Source organism: Corythoichthys intestinalis, chromosome 6 (genome assembly GCF_030265065.1).
Source record: "Corythoichthys intestinalis isolate RoL2023-P3 chromosome 6, ASM3026506v1, whole genome shotgun sequence".
Classification (NCBI taxonomy): domain Eukaryota; kingdom Metazoa; phylum Chordata; class Actinopteri; order Syngnathiformes; family Syngnathidae; genus Corythoichthys; species Corythoichthys intestinalis.
This window is the reverse complement of record NC_080400.1, coordinates 33605531-33624443: the sequence shown is the minus strand read 5'-3', so window position 1 is coordinate 33624443 and position 18913 is coordinate 33605531. Positions and strand designations below refer to the sequence as shown.

At 39.2% G+C, this 18913-nt stretch overlaps 1 protein-coding gene across 5 annotated transcripts in view; it reads right to left on the bottom strand.

Annotated features, from left to right (window-relative positions):
- Positions 1–18913, bottom strand: part of st3gal4 (ST3 beta-galactoside alpha-2,3-sialyltransferase 4) — a 48580-nt gene that overhangs the window by 11677 nt on the left and 17990 nt on the right. For 4 of the 5 annotated variants that reach the window (XM_057838782.1, XM_057838781.1, XM_057838784.1 and 1 more), the window contains 7 exons: positions 16883–16961; positions 11207–11293; positions 7868–7965; positions 7513–7576; positions 7304–7399; positions 1401–1590; positions 986–1114 (listed from right to left, as the gene is read on the bottom strand). In XM_057838782.1, the coding sequence (XP_057694765.1) occupies positions 986–1114; positions 1401–1590; positions 7304–7399; positions 7513–7576; positions 7868–7965; positions 11207–11293; positions 16883–16961 (743 nt within the window). The remainder of the gene's footprint in view (positions 1–985; positions 1115–1400; positions 1591–7303; positions 7400–7512; positions 7577–7867; positions 7966–11206; positions 11294–16882; positions 16962–18913) is intronic. The other variant, XM_057838786.1, reaches the window with a different exon arrangement.

Below are 18913 nucleotides of genomic sequence, written 5' to 3'. Positions count from 1 at the left end.
AAAAAAGAAAAAAAAAAAGTAACACCGCGATCTTAACCACCTACAGGTACAAGTTGTGTCCGTTTCTGCACACGTCCAGTTTGATTCTGTTCTAAAACACATTTTTTTCCTCTCTGGAGCGCTTCAAAAAGTTTGCACAAATGTTGCATAACTCCATTCGGGCTAGCCCGTTGCACTCCTTGAGGATTGCCTTCACACTGCTTGCTCAGACCCTCTACTTGTTTGGACTGCAATCCAAACAGATAACTACTTCTCATATCTTGAAAAAGAGGCTTTGGAAAGGCTAACAAGGAGGACCCCAAAAAAAAATTGGCTACACAAGGCACACAAACTCCCAGGAGACTGAAAAGGTCTTTACGGGGATAGTGCTTCAAAGTCTAGGCTCGTCAGCCAAAGAGGGAGAAAAGCTCCAATTTTAAAGTGAAAACAGATCAGTGGCTCACTAGAACATTGATTCGTTTTGTCGTCATTAAGAATGCTTCAGAGTTTCCTAAGTGATTTCTTTGTTTCCTGAACTGTCACGCTGATGAAAAACAATGACAACAACCAGATTTTAAGAATACTGAAGAATTTCTATTTAAGGGGAAATGCAAAAGCATTTTACCTCTTTATTAAAAGCCAATTATTCGTCAGCAACTTTTTGTTAGGGCCTTGAAGATATGTGCGGCACTTAAAACAAACACTTTTTTATTAAACTGCAGTAATTTGATGCCTCGCAAAATACTTTTTAACCATGCTACATTTGGACTCATTGGACGGTGATGTTTTTTTGACACCCTTGCAAGTACCCTTGACCAGCTGGCGGATGTTCCAGCCAGCCTTGTTTACATTCAAGTGGAAGACAGGAAAGGAAACAAACAACACAAATGACTCCAGCAGGAGAAATTGCGGTTAGGAGAACTGACTTGTCACAGTTAATTGCAACCATCGTCTTTCTTTGCTTAACAGATTGATGATTCTCAACTAAAGAAAAGTGGAACCTCACCTTGGACTTTATGGGGATTCGGAGAAGCTTTTCTGCTGTCTGGTGCAAAAAGTGCGGGTCCAGCACTCGGATTTGTCTGAAATCACCCAACCAGATTTGGGGTGGGGGCTTCCAAAAGCCTTTCATGACCTGGGTGCACATATAAATAAACATATTCAGTAAACCCACTTGATTCATACAAACATGAGAAGCAAGCAAGCCAACAACTCCCTAATTACTGGAGGCAATGCCATGTGCATAATTAGGAGGTAATGGCCCAGAAAGTGTTGCGTCTAACAGGCTGCAATTACAAGGACAGAGTGCCATCATGGAAAAAGCATTTTAACACTAGCATATAAGTGCTTGTTTCTGACATGGATGGTTGGCAAAGCCTAGGGAAAACAGTAAATTAGCAAGCTTTTCACAGATCCTGTACCCTCTTTTCATTGTAGAGGATCACTTTGAGCCAGGTTAGGTCTTGATTCTTAAAAGGCACAAAGACCATTAGTGTGCCAGGCTCGTTGTTCAGGCCTGGATTGTACGAGGCTGACTCAGGGTAGAAGAACCTCATGGTTGTCCTGTTCCCAACGTCATCCTCGTATCCCCTCACTGGAGCATCGTTCAATCTGTTAATAGAGAAATGTATAATCATATCACTTTTTTAAAAATCCCAGCATTGTTCATGCTGACTGAATCATTTACAGTTCCCTTTATTAAAAAAAAAAAAAAAACATACAGGTGGTCTAAGTAATATGTCCTTTCAGCAGGACATTAAGTCCCACTATGTTTACTGTATCTCCTCAAATAAATTATACTACAAGGTTTAAGTGACACAATTCAAGTTTTTTTTTTTTTTTTTTTTTTTGTCACTTTATGTGTTATAGCATCAAGCAGAAAATAAAACCAATGACTATGATATCCCTATATCACAATGTGGCCTCCTTTAAAAATAGATTAAAATATCTCAATTACACATACCAGTACCCACTCATGCCAAAGGACCACAGATAAAGCTGAGTGAACATTAGATATCCATGCGCCTTTAATGTCCTACTTTTATTAAACATTGTTCAACATTTTCATCAGTTCACTTTTCTCTTCAGTAAGACAAGTGTTTCATAATAACACTTGATCCAGTTTGGTTGCACACACACACACACGCGTCTCAGTAGGCTTTATAAAAGTTCAAGTTGTGTTTCCATGACACAAGTCCAATGACGTTTGTTTAAAGGCATGCATTTAAATCAGGCCATCAATAAGCTACATGTCCCGAGACTGATTCACTTCAGAAGTGGAGGATAGGGAGGGACCCGGACACGTTAATGTTGGGGAGAAAAATGCATTGTAACCAGGCCAACAGCTTGGCTGTTTGAAAGAGGCTTATAACAACTGAGTGCGTACATGTGCCTGCTCCAAGGTTGTAAAGTCAGATTTGTGCTGTCACACCTGACATGACTAAATGTATTTTCTATCCTCTTTATAGAAACCTAATTTTACATTCCCTAAAGCTTTTCAGATTGTAGGAATGAAAGCACAAGACCCTCAATCATAGACATCATCATTATTGACAGGTCACCTCAGCCATGCAATGCGTAACTTCTTCAAACAGGGGGCTGCCCACATTAAGAGGAGCTATTCACAATCACACGCACGCAGCGAACTAACGGTGGATTTCAGTTCAAAAAGTATGAAAGCCGTGCCACATACAAACAGGAAGGATTGTCCCATGAGTGATTTGTTCGAGGATTCAAGGTAATTATCCTATTTTTCGTACCATGCATGCATTTTGAAACGTGAAAAAAATGGAGAAATTAGCCGCTAAGGCATAGGCATCATGGTTCGCAATATTTACGTAAAATAAATGCTACCTACACGTTTTTTTTCTTTTAACCAAGAATCGACGTAAAATAAATGCTACCTACACTTTTTTTTTTTTTGCTTTTAACCAAGAATCAAGACTGTTTTACATCCATATCTATAAAGATTTCAGGGATTTAAGCATTTATTCTCAAGAATTTTTGACGAAAAAAGCTTTGTGATTCCACTCAGTCAGCTTTGACGGCCTCGCCAACAATGCAGGCCCCTTATTTGTCAGCCCCGCACCCCGTGTCCCGTCAGTTACATTATAAAGTCTATGCCTCAATGTTGATAGTTATTAGAGAACATTAGTTTACAATATTCCATTTATTATTTTAATACAGTATTTATTTAACAGCACATACATTTAAGGGCTTAACATTTTTAGATGAATTATTAATTCTTATGTGAATTCTGTTTTTTCGTTATTTACGAACTAGCTACAAGACCGAATCATTGAAGAGTAGAAGAAAATTAGCTCCACGGAAAGAAAGACTTGTAGTTCTTAAAAGATAAATGTTATTATGAGTTAAAATAATTTGATATTAAAACCCCTCTTGATGTTTTCGTTTTTATACAATTTGTAAAATTAGTTTAACTAGTAGGTCGCCATTGTTGTTGATGTCGCAGGGCAGTGACGTCACTGGGTTACGCTGCCGGGCTTCCAGAGTATAACTTTAGCGACATAAACATGTCATCAGTTCAACCCTTTCAATTTGAAACCAAGAGGAACATTAATGGCCATGACAGCACTGTCGATACTTCACAAAATGAGCAGCAAAAGTAAAATGAACACAAAGACGGGATGAGGGTATGAAAAAAAAAAACGGTGTTCTGACAAAATGTGCTACACCGGGGAAACGTCCTACAAGAGGCAAATTTGACACCCAAAAGGTTTACCGAGCGCTTTCAGCTTGTTTTGTTTCGATGCATGTTACGTTTCATTCACCCTCATCTCCTCCTAACACTCCTCACTGACTCTGCTGTGCACACCTGTCATCAATCTCCACACCTGCGTCCACTTCACAATCAACAGCCTGCCACTACAAAAGACCAGTCTGCACGTCATTCAACGCCAGAGCTTCACCAAATCTCACATGGTAAAGTACAGGCCACTCATGCGACTAAACTTTGACTTACTGGACTGTCTCAGAAAATTAGAATACACAATATTCTAATTTTTTGCGACAGTCCTGTGTATATATACAGGACTGTCTCAGGAAATTAGAATACACAATATTCTAATTTCCTGACTGTCTCAGGAAATTAGAATATTGTGTATTCTAATTTCCTGAGACAGTCCTGTATATATACACAGGACTGTCTCAAAAAATTAGAATATTGTGTATTCTAATTTCCTGAGACAGTCCTGTATTCATATCCCTTTTCTTCACAGCAACTCCAAGCCATCTCAGCCTTCCAACTCTGTCGAAGGATTTGCAGTGCCATCACCTCTGTTCATTCCTTTAGTATTTCTTTAATAAACACGCCCTCGGGCTCCTCGTCACCTCTGACTCCTCATTGTTGTGCTTTTGGGTCAAACATTCCAGCCACTATAACAGATGCATACAGACAGAACAAACTAAAGATGCCTTAAGAAAATACTTAAACGTAGTAAAATCAAACAAAGGTGGTTTAAATATGTTACGTGACTAATGTGGTCAACAGATCAACAATCTGCTTTAAAACTACCACAAGAAAACACAATGTTTAAAATTTTGAGAGGGAAACACATGCAAAAAGTATTCTGAGGCAATGAAAAAGTAATAAAAGACTCAAAAACACAAATTTTAAGTAGGGCTGTGAAACGATTACAATTTTTAATTGAGTTAATCGCAGCTTAAAAATAATCGTAATTAATCGTAAGTAATCGCAATTCAAACCATCTCTAAAATATGCCATATTTTTCTGTAAATTATTGTTGGAATAGAAAGATAAGACAAGACGGATATATACATACAACATACTGTACATAACTACTGTATTTGTTTATTATAACAATAAATCCACAAATGGCTTTATTAACATTTTTTTTGTTAAAGTGATCCACGGATAGAAAGACTTGTAGTTCTTAAAAGATAAATGATATAGTTACAAGTTATAGTAATTTTATATTAAAACCCCTCTTCATGTTTTCGTTTTGATAAAATTTATAAAATTTTCAATCAAAAGTAAAGTTAATATAATAATAATAAGAATAAGAATAGAGTGACCAAAGTCTGAGTACGTTTTACTTGTATTTTGCATAGCTATTTTGGTATGGAATGCCAGTTCATTTTGCATTGTTGTTTAACTGTGTGAGAATAGGGCCTCATTACTATAGACTGAAGTGTTTTTCTTTTTGTGAACTTTTTTTTTTTTTTGAGCGATAAGAATATTATTTTTGTTGTGCTTTCACTAAATGATACTTATGTTTGATTTGAAGGAGCTACCGAACTTATGCCAATAAACGGCGCGGTCCAAAGAACGCCTGTGTCCACTCGCCTTTATAACATATATATCTTTGTACATATCTTACCCAAAATACAACAAGAGACACATAATTGCCACTAAAAAAAAAGAAAACTTACAGTAATATGTGTGGAGCACAAATAGCACAATGCAACAGCATAAACGTCTCACAACTACTAATTCTCCCACGCTTAGAAGGAATAACATTAGTATGGAACGGTGCTGACCCCAGCCTACCAGTGGCATTCTCTTCACTCTTAATGTCCATAAACGGCGTCATTGTAATCTGTTTGAGGCAATGTGTGAGCGGGTCATTCAGTGCATGTGTTAATTGCGTCAAATATTTTAACGTGATTAGCTAAAAAAAATTAATTAACGCCCGTTAACGCGATAATTTTGACAGCCCTAATTTTAAGAACTTGCCGCTTTTAACCGATGTGCCCAAGTGTTGGACGTCTCGCCGCGTAGAAAGAATTGCAGAACACTGGTAGTGTTCGTCTAGTGCAGTGCTTCTCAATTATTTTCTGTTACGCCCCCCCAAGGAAGACGTAAATGTTTCGCGCCCCCCCAACTCTCTGCCGCCACTGTAAATAGTATCATTTGTCTATAATATTACTATTATAAGTACGCCTCAGCCTAACATTGTGTCCTTTTTTTCTATTAAAGAAAAAAAGTAACATAGATCAACTTATAATAAAGTATAACTTTATTAACATTGTTTTGCTTGTAACAGAAAAGACAACGCGTATCAATTTGCCTGAAGTAAAAAAAAATAATAAAATAAAAAAGTCACATCCAAACTGTAAAAATACACTCAAGGTACATTTTTGACCATTTGATACTGAAAAATAAAATGTAATAAAATCAGTAAATAATAACAAATTCAAATTGATTAGAAACATTTACTCTTCAAGACAACATGCCAAAAAAATTTGACCGAAAAAAACAAAACTGAATAGAAGGGGGAAAAAAGTGTCTTTGGACAGAAGGAAAGTTTTTATTTTCGCTGATTCACCACAGTGCTCACTGGTTTACTGATATAACACTGACAAAGCGGGACGATTGTGACAATTGGCAATATTCGGCACGTTTTCGCTGAAAAATAATCAAGCGGCTTATCAATGAGATTGAGGTCTAATGTCTTTACGTGGTGTCTTAACTGATTTGGCTTCAGACTCTCCGCTATAATCATTTTTAGACTCAGCAAACAGTGGTCTTTCCTCATTTCCCACTGTATTAAAAGTCAAAGCCAAAAGGCAAACGGCCCAAAAAAAGTGTATTCTCGGCGGCCGAGGGAGAACCATAGGTGAGGGCGGTGGTCGTGACGATCCCAAGCCGAAAACGGCACTTCTCGGCCGGAAACGTGAGAACCGGAGAAGACAGTGGGTCGCTGCGTGAGTCCAGCTCTACATGAGTTTCTTCCGTGTGCTCTTGCTTACCTTCAAAAATACTGCACGCACTTTGAAAATGAGAGCGCCACTGCCACCCACGGAGTGGATGTGCAAGTACACTTTATTCTAGTACGGCCAAAAAAAAAAAAAAAAAAGCATGTTCCCCGAGGTCACTCGCGCCACCCCTGGCATCGCTCTGCGCCCCCCTGGGGGGGCGCGCCCCACCATTTCAGAAGTACTGGTCTAGTGACAGTGACAAACTATGTCATCACACCGCGCGTCCATTGCGTACATAAAACATGGCGCCCTCCGTTGGTCAAAACGTAATAAATATTATAGATTTTCAAATCAACTGCAATATTTTATGTGTTTCTAATAACATACTGTATTTTAGTAAAAGAGAACAATTGTGGCTTATTAGAGCCTACAAGCCTTTAAGTCCGAGGTTTCCTTAAAAAAAAAAAAAAAAAAAAGCAAGAACTAGTTGTAAATTAAATGTCCCCTTTGCCCATCTATATTGGATGAGAGCATTGGTTCTACATATGTGGGCTATCTACTCAAAATTTAAAAATACCTGACATAACATAGCAAATCATAATGCCACAATAACATTATTGCATGTCATGTTCTTTATTCTTACCGAATAACCACATCATATGTGTTAATGATGCCTCCTAAGGATGTATTTTTTATGGCAAAGCTGTTGCCTATGACAACACAGGTTCTGCATTTAAGGCTGAAAGAAAGAAAGACAGCCAACACAACATTGTGAAATGAGAATAATTTCAGTTCATCAATCTTTATGAAATGTAAAACGAATACTGAAGCACTTAGTCATGTCACACATACTTATCTATAGAGGCCGGCATCTGATAATTTGCTGTCACTGCAAGAACTTGGAGCAACTGCTGTTCTGGATAGAAAAGAGAGTAGCAAGATGCATCATATAAGATTGTGACAGGGATGGTGAACCTACGGTACGTGGTCCATTTATGGCCCCAAAGTACCATTTCATCCCATGTGACCTGTAATTCTAAGCAAATTAAAGCGGAGGACTTCATGCATTTTTAAGAAAATGCTTTGCAATGTATTATTTCATTTTGTATTTGTATTTGAGGAATTCAGTTTTAAATCTAAAAATTAAAGTAAACAGTAATTTAAAGAAAATAAATAAAAAATGGAAAAACAGCTTATCTATACATACCACTTCCTCTGGTGCCGTAAGGTAACACCAATGTTGACCTATGTTCTTGCCAGAAGAAATCATCAAGTTTTAAAAAGAGCTGAGTCCGTCTCGTAATGCTGTGGGGGAGACATACAAGAGTGGTAATCACTTATTACATGAAAGTACACCACATGAATCATATTACAGATGAAGAAAGAAGGCTTTGCAGCACCAAAGTCTTTTTTTTGGCTGTGCAGTGATGGCAAATCGCACAATAAACAATGCAAACTATAATGCCAGCAGACACATCATAACCATTTGTAGAAGATTTCTCCATGTGCTTGGCTTTGGCAATCCTTTTACTTGCCAGTGTGGTTCTGGTATTTATTAGAAAGGTGGAACACACTCATTTTGTGAAACCAGTGATTTGAATGGTTCTCACTGGTCCCTCATTAAAATCCTCTGTTGGCATGCATGCGTCTGCTGGAGGAACGGAAAAGAAAACAAATATGTTCACAGAGCTTCTGGAGCAGGATGAACATTGCAGTTTGAATTTTACGTGAAAATTTTTGCGCATTCACTGGCATCTGTTTATGACCTACTTTCTTGACAATAGGGTTTCTATACATTTACTAGCCTCAAATACCAGCTAGAGCTCCATAGGACATGGCATTATACCTCCATGGAAGAAGTTTAATTAGAGAAAATACCACTGCAATTATTAAGGGCCACTGTCATGACAAGCAATGAAAACAAGTAAACTTTACACACATTTCTCCCCATTGCAATTGGTGATATGGTCGTACCTCTACTTACGAACGTCTCTTTAAACATAATTTTCATGTTACGACATGCCTAAACGGGAAAATACGGCTCCTTGTTAAGAAAGGAATTTCAAGTTACGAGAGGCAAAAATACTATACAATACTGTAAAAGATAAGTATGTACTTTAGAGGTAAGATCGGGCCTAAAAACATCCAGCCCGACCTGACCAGGTCAGTGGGTATTAAAGCTTGACCCGGCCCAAGCCCTATCAATTTACCGTATTGGCCCGAATATAAGACGGTGTTTTTTGCATTGAAATAAGACTGAAAAAGTGGGATTCGTCTTATATTCGGGGTCTAGACAATATACCCATTCAGGACACTAGATGGTACCAGATATCATTGAAGCGAATCCTGAACTTGAGGAGTAATGTACTCTCATGACAGATCTCAGCTACTCTCAAGTTTAACCAGTTTGCATAATTTTATTGCAATGTTTTTCCTTATCCAGATTGTTTCAAGACTATAGTTACAGTTAGATCTCACTTTGATGGTTAATGCAGTTATTGCAATTTTGTTGTTTTATCACAATAGATTGGTTTATCTACATTTCAAAAACCAGAAGCCATTCATTTACGAATGTGATTGCACTTTAGTTTACATATTTAAATGTTCATATATTAAGGTTTGAATGAGGCAAAATAACATGCTTTTTCTCTCAAATATATTGTTATAATCATTTGTTTCAGATATACTGTAATTATTTTCTGTATAAAAATTTGGTGTTAAAAAAGTATTTTTTCAAACTTGAGTCTTGAAAAAGAGGGGGTTGTCTTATAATCAGGGCCGTCTTATATTCGGACCAATACGGTACTTGATTTGCAGGCCCGAGCCCAAAACAAACCCGAAATTTTCGACGTTCACGTGCGCAAGGCACGCTCTGGCTCTGCAACTGCTGTTTGCAATTACCATACAGCACCTTCTGTTTTATCCAAATTATTTTATAACAAGTATTCCTCAGTTTAATATCCATACTTATTTTTAGTATACATAAGTTCTAAATATATTGTAATAGCCCCGGATAGGGAAGGAGGAGAGGAGTCACTATTGGCTTACCCATTTAATTGTGGCAACAATAATAAAGAAAAACAATAACAAAATAACAGCGGGCCGCCGCAACACGACCGCTCACTTTCGCTGTCCCGTTCGTTCTCCCATTCTCTCTACTCACTTCCTGCTACGTTACAGCTCTCCAGTCCGATTGTCTCTTAAGTGGGGTGCCCATAGTTATGGACTTTACAATATATTAATTAAAAAAAAAAAAAAACAGCGAGAGAGAAGCACCGACCCAAACAGAACGTAATTGACATTTTTGGCCTGACCCGGCTCGTTCGGACTCGGGCTTAAGATCTTACCTCTAGTGTACTTCCTGCTTTCTCCTTTTAAAACTTACGCCATAAGATCCTGCTACCCTATTGGTCATAATCTTTCCCATCACGCTTCAATAATGTGATTCTATTCTCCCATCGGCCTATTGTTGATGAAGTTTCAATTTGGGTGTCGCAGTATGATGACGTGCACAGGTGTGACGGTGTTGTTATTGCGGGTCGACGTCTGAGCCAAAAGAGCACAAGTCTTGCATTTTTGTCTCACAAAGAGTTCTTTAAGGCCACACAGTTCACATTAGACGTAGACATTGTAAAATACATGTTAAAATCTTTGTCATAGGGATTGCTTTTCTCTTTAGCACAGGACTTGTTTTTATTCTTTCTTTCAGAAAGAAAGCTGACCAATACGCGGGGTCTGAAAGGCAAATTGTTGTTGGATTATCTTTAAATACCCGCTACTTTTTAAGCATAATTCTAGCTTTGTATTGGCTAATGTTCCTATTGTTGAAAGCACAGAGCTGTGTAATAAACAACTAGCACATTTATAGTTTGCATTTTGTTTTCTTACTGTACCGAAAATGAACCGAACCGAGACCTCAAAACCGAGGTACGTACCGAACCGAGACTTTCGTGTACCGTTACACCTCTAAAATATATGGCAGTTTTTCTAGGGAATACATATAAGGATCAATGTTACTATTACTGTGAATCATCTATTTATCCATTTTCATTAGACTTTGGTATGGACTTTTAAGGATACGTAGTGTAAGTCTTGAGGCAACCTCTAAAAATCCAAAAGTAGGATGCGAATGAGTAGAGTGGAGAAGCTTTGTTAATGGTTCAACCTTGGCGCAGATTTTAGGCACTACAGACCACTATTCTATTCTTCAATTACAGTCTTTGTATTGGCTCTGATCTATGTACCGAATGTGGTGACTACTGATTGTGTAGCTGCCTAAACACTCTTGGTGCCACAAATACATTAGGCGTCTGGGGGTGTTCGTGACCGAATATTAATAGCATACAGTAAGTGATTGTTGACCTATGAGAAATGGCCGTATAATAAAATTCATTCATTATTAACCCATTTAGTATTTTCTGAAAAAAAAATACCCTAAGAAATCATTATCAGGCACATTTACAGTTTGTTCAAATAAAAATTGTCTTGCCATAATAAATCCTCGTCACCCTCCTAATGAAAACAAAGAAGACATGCCATGACGTACTGAAAGTTGAGGCTCTCCCACTTCTGTGCCAGCCAACCACCGCAGAGAGACTTGCTACTGTTGACAGACTTGCTGGTGCCGGTGTAGCTGTGAAAAGAGGGACACACAGACAATCACTACTCTGGCATCAACCTGAAAACAGTGTTGCTAAATTTATGAGGGGGAGGGGGATTTTCCAGATTTAAGAAAAAAAAGTGGTTCAGAAACCTCAGAAAGTAGGGCTTTATGAGTGTCTAATTGACCGGCGGCTAGTATCAGTGGGTGATTTGGACTACTTTACTCTTGGGCACTCGGCAGTTCTCAAGAGCTTACCGATATATATAGTGGTACCTCTACATACGAAGTTAATTTGTTCCAGGACATAGTTTGTAAGTCGAAATGGTCATATGTCGAGCAGGATTTTCCCATAAGAATACATTATATTTCCATTAATTCGTTCCACTGCCCGAAAACCTACACTAAATCCTTAATAAATACTGCTGCTCCCATTGCAAACAGCAATTACACAGAGCAAAACAAGTAAATCGTGAATAAAAATTGGAATAATAATATATTAATAGTAATAATAAAAATAATAATAATGTAACAAATCGGGTTCTGATGTGGTAGTTGTATTTTTTGCGTGATGTACCTGAACGCACCACCTGGTTGACGTGCCAGAATAAGTGATGCACGATAATACATTTTTCAACCGATCCCGATAACCGATAATTTCCTCCTCGTTCCAACCGATAACCGATAATGTCAAGCCGATAATTCTATTAAAGATTTATGTAAAATTTAAAAGTTTACACAAGAGAAAATATTACTGTGCAAAAATATAATTTATTGCTTCTTTTTTCAACATCAAATGTGAACAAGTAGTAAATTTCAACACCTAAATAAAGACAGATTGTCTGACATTGTCTAATGGTAAGCTTTTGGCAACAACTACTTACAGAGTAAATACCAGAGTTGCACAAAAATTCGTTTAAAAGTAAGCCATTCCTAACATATAACATTACTACACTGCAAAAACGCACCTCCTTAAAACCAGTTAATTCGCTTGTTTCAGTGTAAATCTATTGGAAATAAGTGAAATTATCTACCAGCACTTCAACTTTATTTCACTCCGATTTCCTGAAGAAAAATAGCTAGCTGAAAATAAGCTTATCAGCCTAATTTTAAGCAATAATTTATTGTACTTAATCCTGAAAAAAAAAAAGTCAAAAATGTTCAAGAATAGGTTGGTTCAAAACATTATTTGAAAGCATTTTTTTTTCATTTAGGTGAAAAATGACCATTTTTTTCGATGGATGGGCTTAATAAGAACAAATGGCAATATTTACTTCAAGTAAGTGGAAAAATCTGGAGCATTCATCTGTTAATTAGTCTTTAACACTCAAAACAAGATGGGGAAAATTATTTGACTAGATTTAAGAAGAAAGATCTGATTAAGACGTCATAAATTTGCAGCGTAATGAATGCATTACTAACTGGCTGACTTCTTGTGAGTGGTTTGGTGCATGTTACAATTATCATCAAACCACTGTGCCGAAGCATGCTTACTTTACATCACTTGTCCAAATGTCCGTGGTGAAACTCATGTATTCGGCGTGTTTTTCACGAATAATGGTGGTCGTATAAACGGCATTATTTTTTTATCTGGGGCTTGGGCTCTCCGGTCACAAAAAAACATCTCTCGTCCGGCATCCCCCTCCCGCCTGTACCCTTCAGTCCGTTCAGCCGCCGTAGTGCACGATGAGTTGAACCGGAGATGAGTGGCGGCGGCAGCTACAATGGGGCAAATAAGTATGTAGTCAGGCACCAATCGTGCAAGTTCTCCTACTTGAAAAGATTAGAGAGGCCTGTAATTGTCAACATGGGTAAACCTCAACCATGAGAGACAAAATGTGAAAAAAAAAAAACTGAAAATAAAATTGTTTGATTTTTTAAAGAATTTATTTCCAAAATAGAGTGGAAAATAAGTATTTGGTCACCTACAAACAAGATTTCTGGCTGTCAAAGAGGTCTAACGTCTTCTAACGAGGTCTAACGAGGTGTAACGAGGCTCCACTCATTACCTGTATTAATGGCACCTGTTTTAACTCATTATCGGTATAAAAGACACTTGCCCACAATTCAGTCAGTGACACTCCAAACTCCACTATGGCCAAGACCAAAGAGCTGTCGAAGGACATCAGAGACAGAATTGTAGACCTGCACCAGGCTTGAAAGACTGAATCTGCAATAGGTAAAACGCTTGGTGTAAAGAAATCAACTGTGGGAGCAATTATTAGAAAATGGAAGACATACAAGACCACTGATAATCTCCCTCGATCTGGGGCTCCATGCAAGATCTCACCCCGTGGTGTCAAAATGATAACAAGAACAGTGAGCAAAAATCCCAGAACCACACGGGCGGACCTAGTGAATGACCTACAGAGAGTTGGGACCACAGTAACAAAGGCTACTATTAGTAACACAATGCGCCGCCAGGGACTCAGTTCCTGCACTGCCAGACGTGTCCCTCTGCTGAAGCCAGGACACGTCCAGGCCCGTCTGCGGTTCGCTAGAGAGCATTTGGATGATCCAGAAGAGGACTGGGAGAATGTGTTATTGTCAGATGAAAACATAATTGAACTTTATGGTAGAAACACAGGTTCTCGTGTTTGGAGGAGAAAGAATACTGAATTGCATCCGAAGAACTCCATACCCATTGTGAAGCATGGGGGTGGAAACATCATTCTTTGGGGCTGTTTTTCTGCAAAGGGACCAGGACGACTGATGTGTGTAAAGGAAAGAATGAATGGGGCCATGTATCGAGAGATTTTGAGTGAAAATCTCCTTCCATCAGCAAGGGCATTGAAGATGAGACGTGGCTGGGTCTTTCAGCATGACAATGATCCCAAACACACAGCCAGGGCAACAAAGGAGTGGCATCGTAAGAAGCATTTCAAGGTCCTGGAGTGGCCTGGCCAGTCTCCAGATCTCAACCCCATAGAAAATCTTTGGAGGGAGTCGAAGGTCCGTGTTGCCCAACGACAGCCCCAAAACATCACTGCTCTAGAGGAGATCTGCATGGAGGAATGGGCCAAAATACCAGCAACAGTGTGTGAAAAGCTTGTGAAGTTACAGAAAACGTTTGGCCTCCGTTATTGCCAACAAAGGGTACATAACAAAGTATTGAGATGAACTTTTGGTATTGACCAAATACTTATTTTCCCCCATGACTTGCAAATAAATTCTTTAAAAATCAAACGATGTTATTTTCTGTTTTTTTTTCCACATTCTGTCTCTTATGGTTGAGGTTAACCCATGTTGACAATTACAGGCCTCTCTAATATTTTCAAGTGGAGAACTTGCATAATTAGTGGTTGACTAAATACTTATTTGCCCCACTGTACGTCAGTACCGGTGTTATATCCGCCCGCCCCGGCCGTCTCGCCGCGGCGTATTCGGGGCATGGCTCTGCTGCGGACGGTGGCGTGCGTTTCGCGATATTATCGTGCATCTTTACTTTTCACTTTCACTTTAAATGGTCAGCTGCGGGGGACTGTAGGTGTATTGTACAAGTTGATGGAATAAATGACTACAAACCTGACGAATCTGGCGATTTCTATGACGATGTTACCACAATAATAAGAGTCACCTTAATTTATAACGACTGGTGAATGGAGGTCTGAGGAGGACCGTCAAGAGTAGACATTCTTCGGCCATATTGTCGAGCCAGTTCACGTATGCTCACACAGCGCTATTAATTTTAGCTTTATTTCAATGGTAATAGTAATGGTATCACCTTTTCCCTTTTTTTCACCAGCTGCAGTAACATTATTGGAACCCATGTTGATTGCTCTCACAAGAAAATCTTCCGTGCGTCCGTCTTGTGGGGGGGTGGGGGGGTGACTGTGCCGCTGTCATAGATTGTCATATTTTGAGCATGTCATCGGATGTATAAACAAACGGGGAGTCAAATTTTACGTCGACTGTCGAAAAGAGAGTGTTGAAGCGATCGGATGTTGAGGTACCACTGTATTTGTTTAAAGGGTATGAAAACGCAAAGGGAGTGTGAGACATCAATAGAACCGTTATGTGCCAAGATAACAAATATTGATAAAGTTAATGAAAAAATAAATCACATTAATGAGCAATTATCGAAAATAGATCGAAAATGACGAACATTTCCGAAAGTGTTCCGGAAACAGCCGAATGGGGCGGGGACGTCACTACAAGTGAATGAAAGTCGAGGCGGAGCCAGGTGCCATTGTTTTTTATCGACGAGAGAGTAGCATTCGGGTTTGTTTGACCAAAACATCACTAAAATGGTTCAAAACTGCTGTGCTATGTGGTGTACAAATAGCTATTTATCGGAATATAGTATCCATGAGTTCCCGAACGCGAAAATTAAAAGCTGGACTACGCCGACAATGGGTAAAGTTTGTCCGCGCAAAGAGGGCTAATTTTCTAAACCCAGCCTCCGGCACGGTTTTCTGTCGTGCGCATTTTCCACCTGAAAGCTTCTCGAACTATGGACAAGTGAAATCGGGTTTTGCTAAAAGATTGCTGCTCAAAGCAGATGCGGTGCCCACCATACACGCGCAGCCACCTAAATGTCCCGAGATATCGAGAAAGACGACGATGACTGGCAAAGGAGGCTAAGGCTAAGCAAAGGAGGGGAGCAGCCAAGCTCGAAACGGCCAGAGTGAGTACTCTTTTATAATAAAAAAATATCACGCATCGGATACAGGACACATGTATAAATTATCGCTTGTAAAATATATAGAACAAATCCTCTGATCCCATTAATATTTATGTCTGTTGGCAGAGCGAAAAGCTATGATAGCGCAATAAATGATAATTATTCTATACATTATTTTATTTTGCGGTCACGGTGTATCAGGTTCACAAAAAGAAATGCAAAACAAATCATTCGGTGTTTCCAACACGATCTGCTGCCGATGTTTCATCAGTGTCATTGCTCCCCTCAATGACCGTTTCATTACGCTGCATTGGCGTTCGTTTGGGCTCAAATTGGTAACCTAAAACACCAATTAAAGCTCCGTAACTCTCCTCGTCACCATTAGATGAACATTCGTTATGTCCTTCTACGTCGGATTCGTCGCTGAAACTAGAAACGAAATTGTCTGCCATCATCGCCGCCATTCAGTATTAAAGCACTGAGCCTTTTTCTTGTTGAAGAAACACCCCTCACTGTTAATTCTGAATTCTCTTTTATTGACAACGAGGGGTGTTTCTTCATGAGGCAACCTGGAATATGTCCAGGACGAACACAATGCAACAGCATAAACAGCTCAAAACACCCCTAATTCTCCCCTCACTAGAAGGAATTATATTGATGCAGACAGGCGCTGCCCCCCTAGTGGCCGGTGGCACTCTCTTCACTTGTAATGACGTCACGCACACAATCTGCCAGATCTCGGGCGCCGGTCGTTTTAGCTTGACAATCGATCCAAATTTCTCTCATTTTCTTGTGTGTAATTACACGAAGTGGCATGATATGAATACAAAAGGCATGCGTTTATGGATAAATGATGGAATACTAACATTTCCCCAGGGGTTGACATACCCTTTAAAGCAGAGTTAGCATGATTTGTGTTAAGTAACCTTAATCAAAGACAAATAGCAAAAAAACGAAATAAGTGGACTTAGTGCTTATGTGTAGGTGTGTGTCTTTACCTCTGAAGTAAGTCATAGGAATAGAAGTATATGACAAAGGAAACAAAGAACAGAGCTGCTAGAAGCCTTAGGCACCATGCTGGAGTCAAGAGAGAGAAAAAAAAGAATGACTTTAATGATTGCAATATCAAATTTGATATGTTTTTTTTTTTTTTTTTTTTTTTTAAAGAAATTGAAAATCCAAATTAAGTTTCTATTTGACTTTTCTTTTATCAATCATTGGTCAACTTGTTTGACAGTTGGGAATAAAATACAGGGGGGGAAATTGCCTGCACAATTTTATGGTGACAACTGTACTAGCTTGAAAATAATTTACATTTTGGCAAAAATTGTGATGATATGAGAACAAATAGCGTGGAGAGGGTGGATTGAGTTTGACTTTGGTAGTTACACGACTCAGTGGTGTCCAAACTATTCCACATAGGGCCGCAATGGGTGCGGGCTTTTGTTCAAACCCATCACGAGGACGACCTTTCACCAATCTGGTGTCTCACAAGTGTAATCAGTTGATTGCAGTCAGGTGCTGCTTGTTTTAGCACAGTGCTTCTCAATTATTTTCTGTTACGCCCCCCAGGAAGAGGTAAATGTTTCGCACCCCCCCCCCACAACTCTCTGCCGCCACTGTAAATTGTATCATTTGCCTATAAATTATTAATGTAAGTATACCTCTGCATAATATTGTGTCCTTTTTAATATTAAAGAAAAAATATATAGCTCAACTTACAATAAAGTATAGAAAAGACTAAGTGCATCACTTTGCCTGCATAAAAAAAAAAAAAAAAAGTCACATCCAATCTGTAAAAATACATTCACGGTACATTGTTTGACCATTTAATAGTGAACAATAAATTTTGATAAAATAAAAAATAAATAATAATACATTCAAATAACCATTTAACCGTAAAAAAAAAAAATCGAACAAAAACAACAATGTCATTGGAGAGTGGGACAGTTTTTATTTTTGCTATTTTGCACTGAGCAACTTGGTATGCCACCTTATATGATGCTAACAAGTGCTCGCAAGTTTACTGATGTAACACTGCGAAACAAAGCGGGACGATTGTTGGCAATATTCGGCACGTCTTGGTTGAAAAAATATCAAGTGGCTTATCAATGTGAGTGGGGTCCAATGTTTATACAGTATGTGACATCCTATTTGATGTCGCTTCCTGCTGTCCGTTGCAAACATTTTAGACACAGACTGGTCTTTTCTCGTCTCCCACTGTATTAAAACTCAAAGTCAAACAATACATACGCTTAATCATATTTCCTAGTCTTAGCTCGTCATATCTCCAGTGCTCTTTGCTGTGTGCTCTTGTTTTGTTAAAAAATACTGCGCACACAAAATGATGCATTATTCCAGTATGGCAAAAAAGTATGTTCCCCGAGGTCACATGCGCCACCCCTGGCAATGCTCTGCGCCCCCCTAGGGGGGCCCGCCCCACTATTTGAGAAGTACTGTTTTAGCACAAACTTCATTGGTTAAACTGTCTGTGCTCGATTGGTAGGAACAAAAACCAGGACCCACAGCGGCCCTTGAGGACAGGTTTGGACACCCATGCGTTAGGGCAGTACTTCTCAAATAGTGAGGCGCGCCCCCCTGGGGGGGCGCAGAGCGATGCCAGGGGGGGCGCATGTGACCTCGGGGAACATGCTTTTTTTTGTTGTTTTGTTTTGCCGTACTGGAATAAAGTGTACTTGCACAACGACTCACTGTGTGGCAGTGGCGCTCTCAGTTTCAGAGTGCGCGCAGTATTTTTGAATTAAAGAAGAGCACTCAGCAAACAGAAAACAGATATGAGGAGCAATTCGCCGCCGCCGTTTTCGAAAGCCGTTTTCCGACCGGACTCACTCACGCAGCGACCCATTGCCTTGTCCGGTTCTCACTTCGCCGCCCGAGAAGTGCCATTTTCGGCTTGGGATCGTCACGACGACCGCCCTCACCTACGGTTCTACCTCTGCCGCCGAGAATGCACTTTTTTCGTGCCGTTTGCCTTTTAGCTTTGACTTTTAATACAGTGGGTGTTGAGG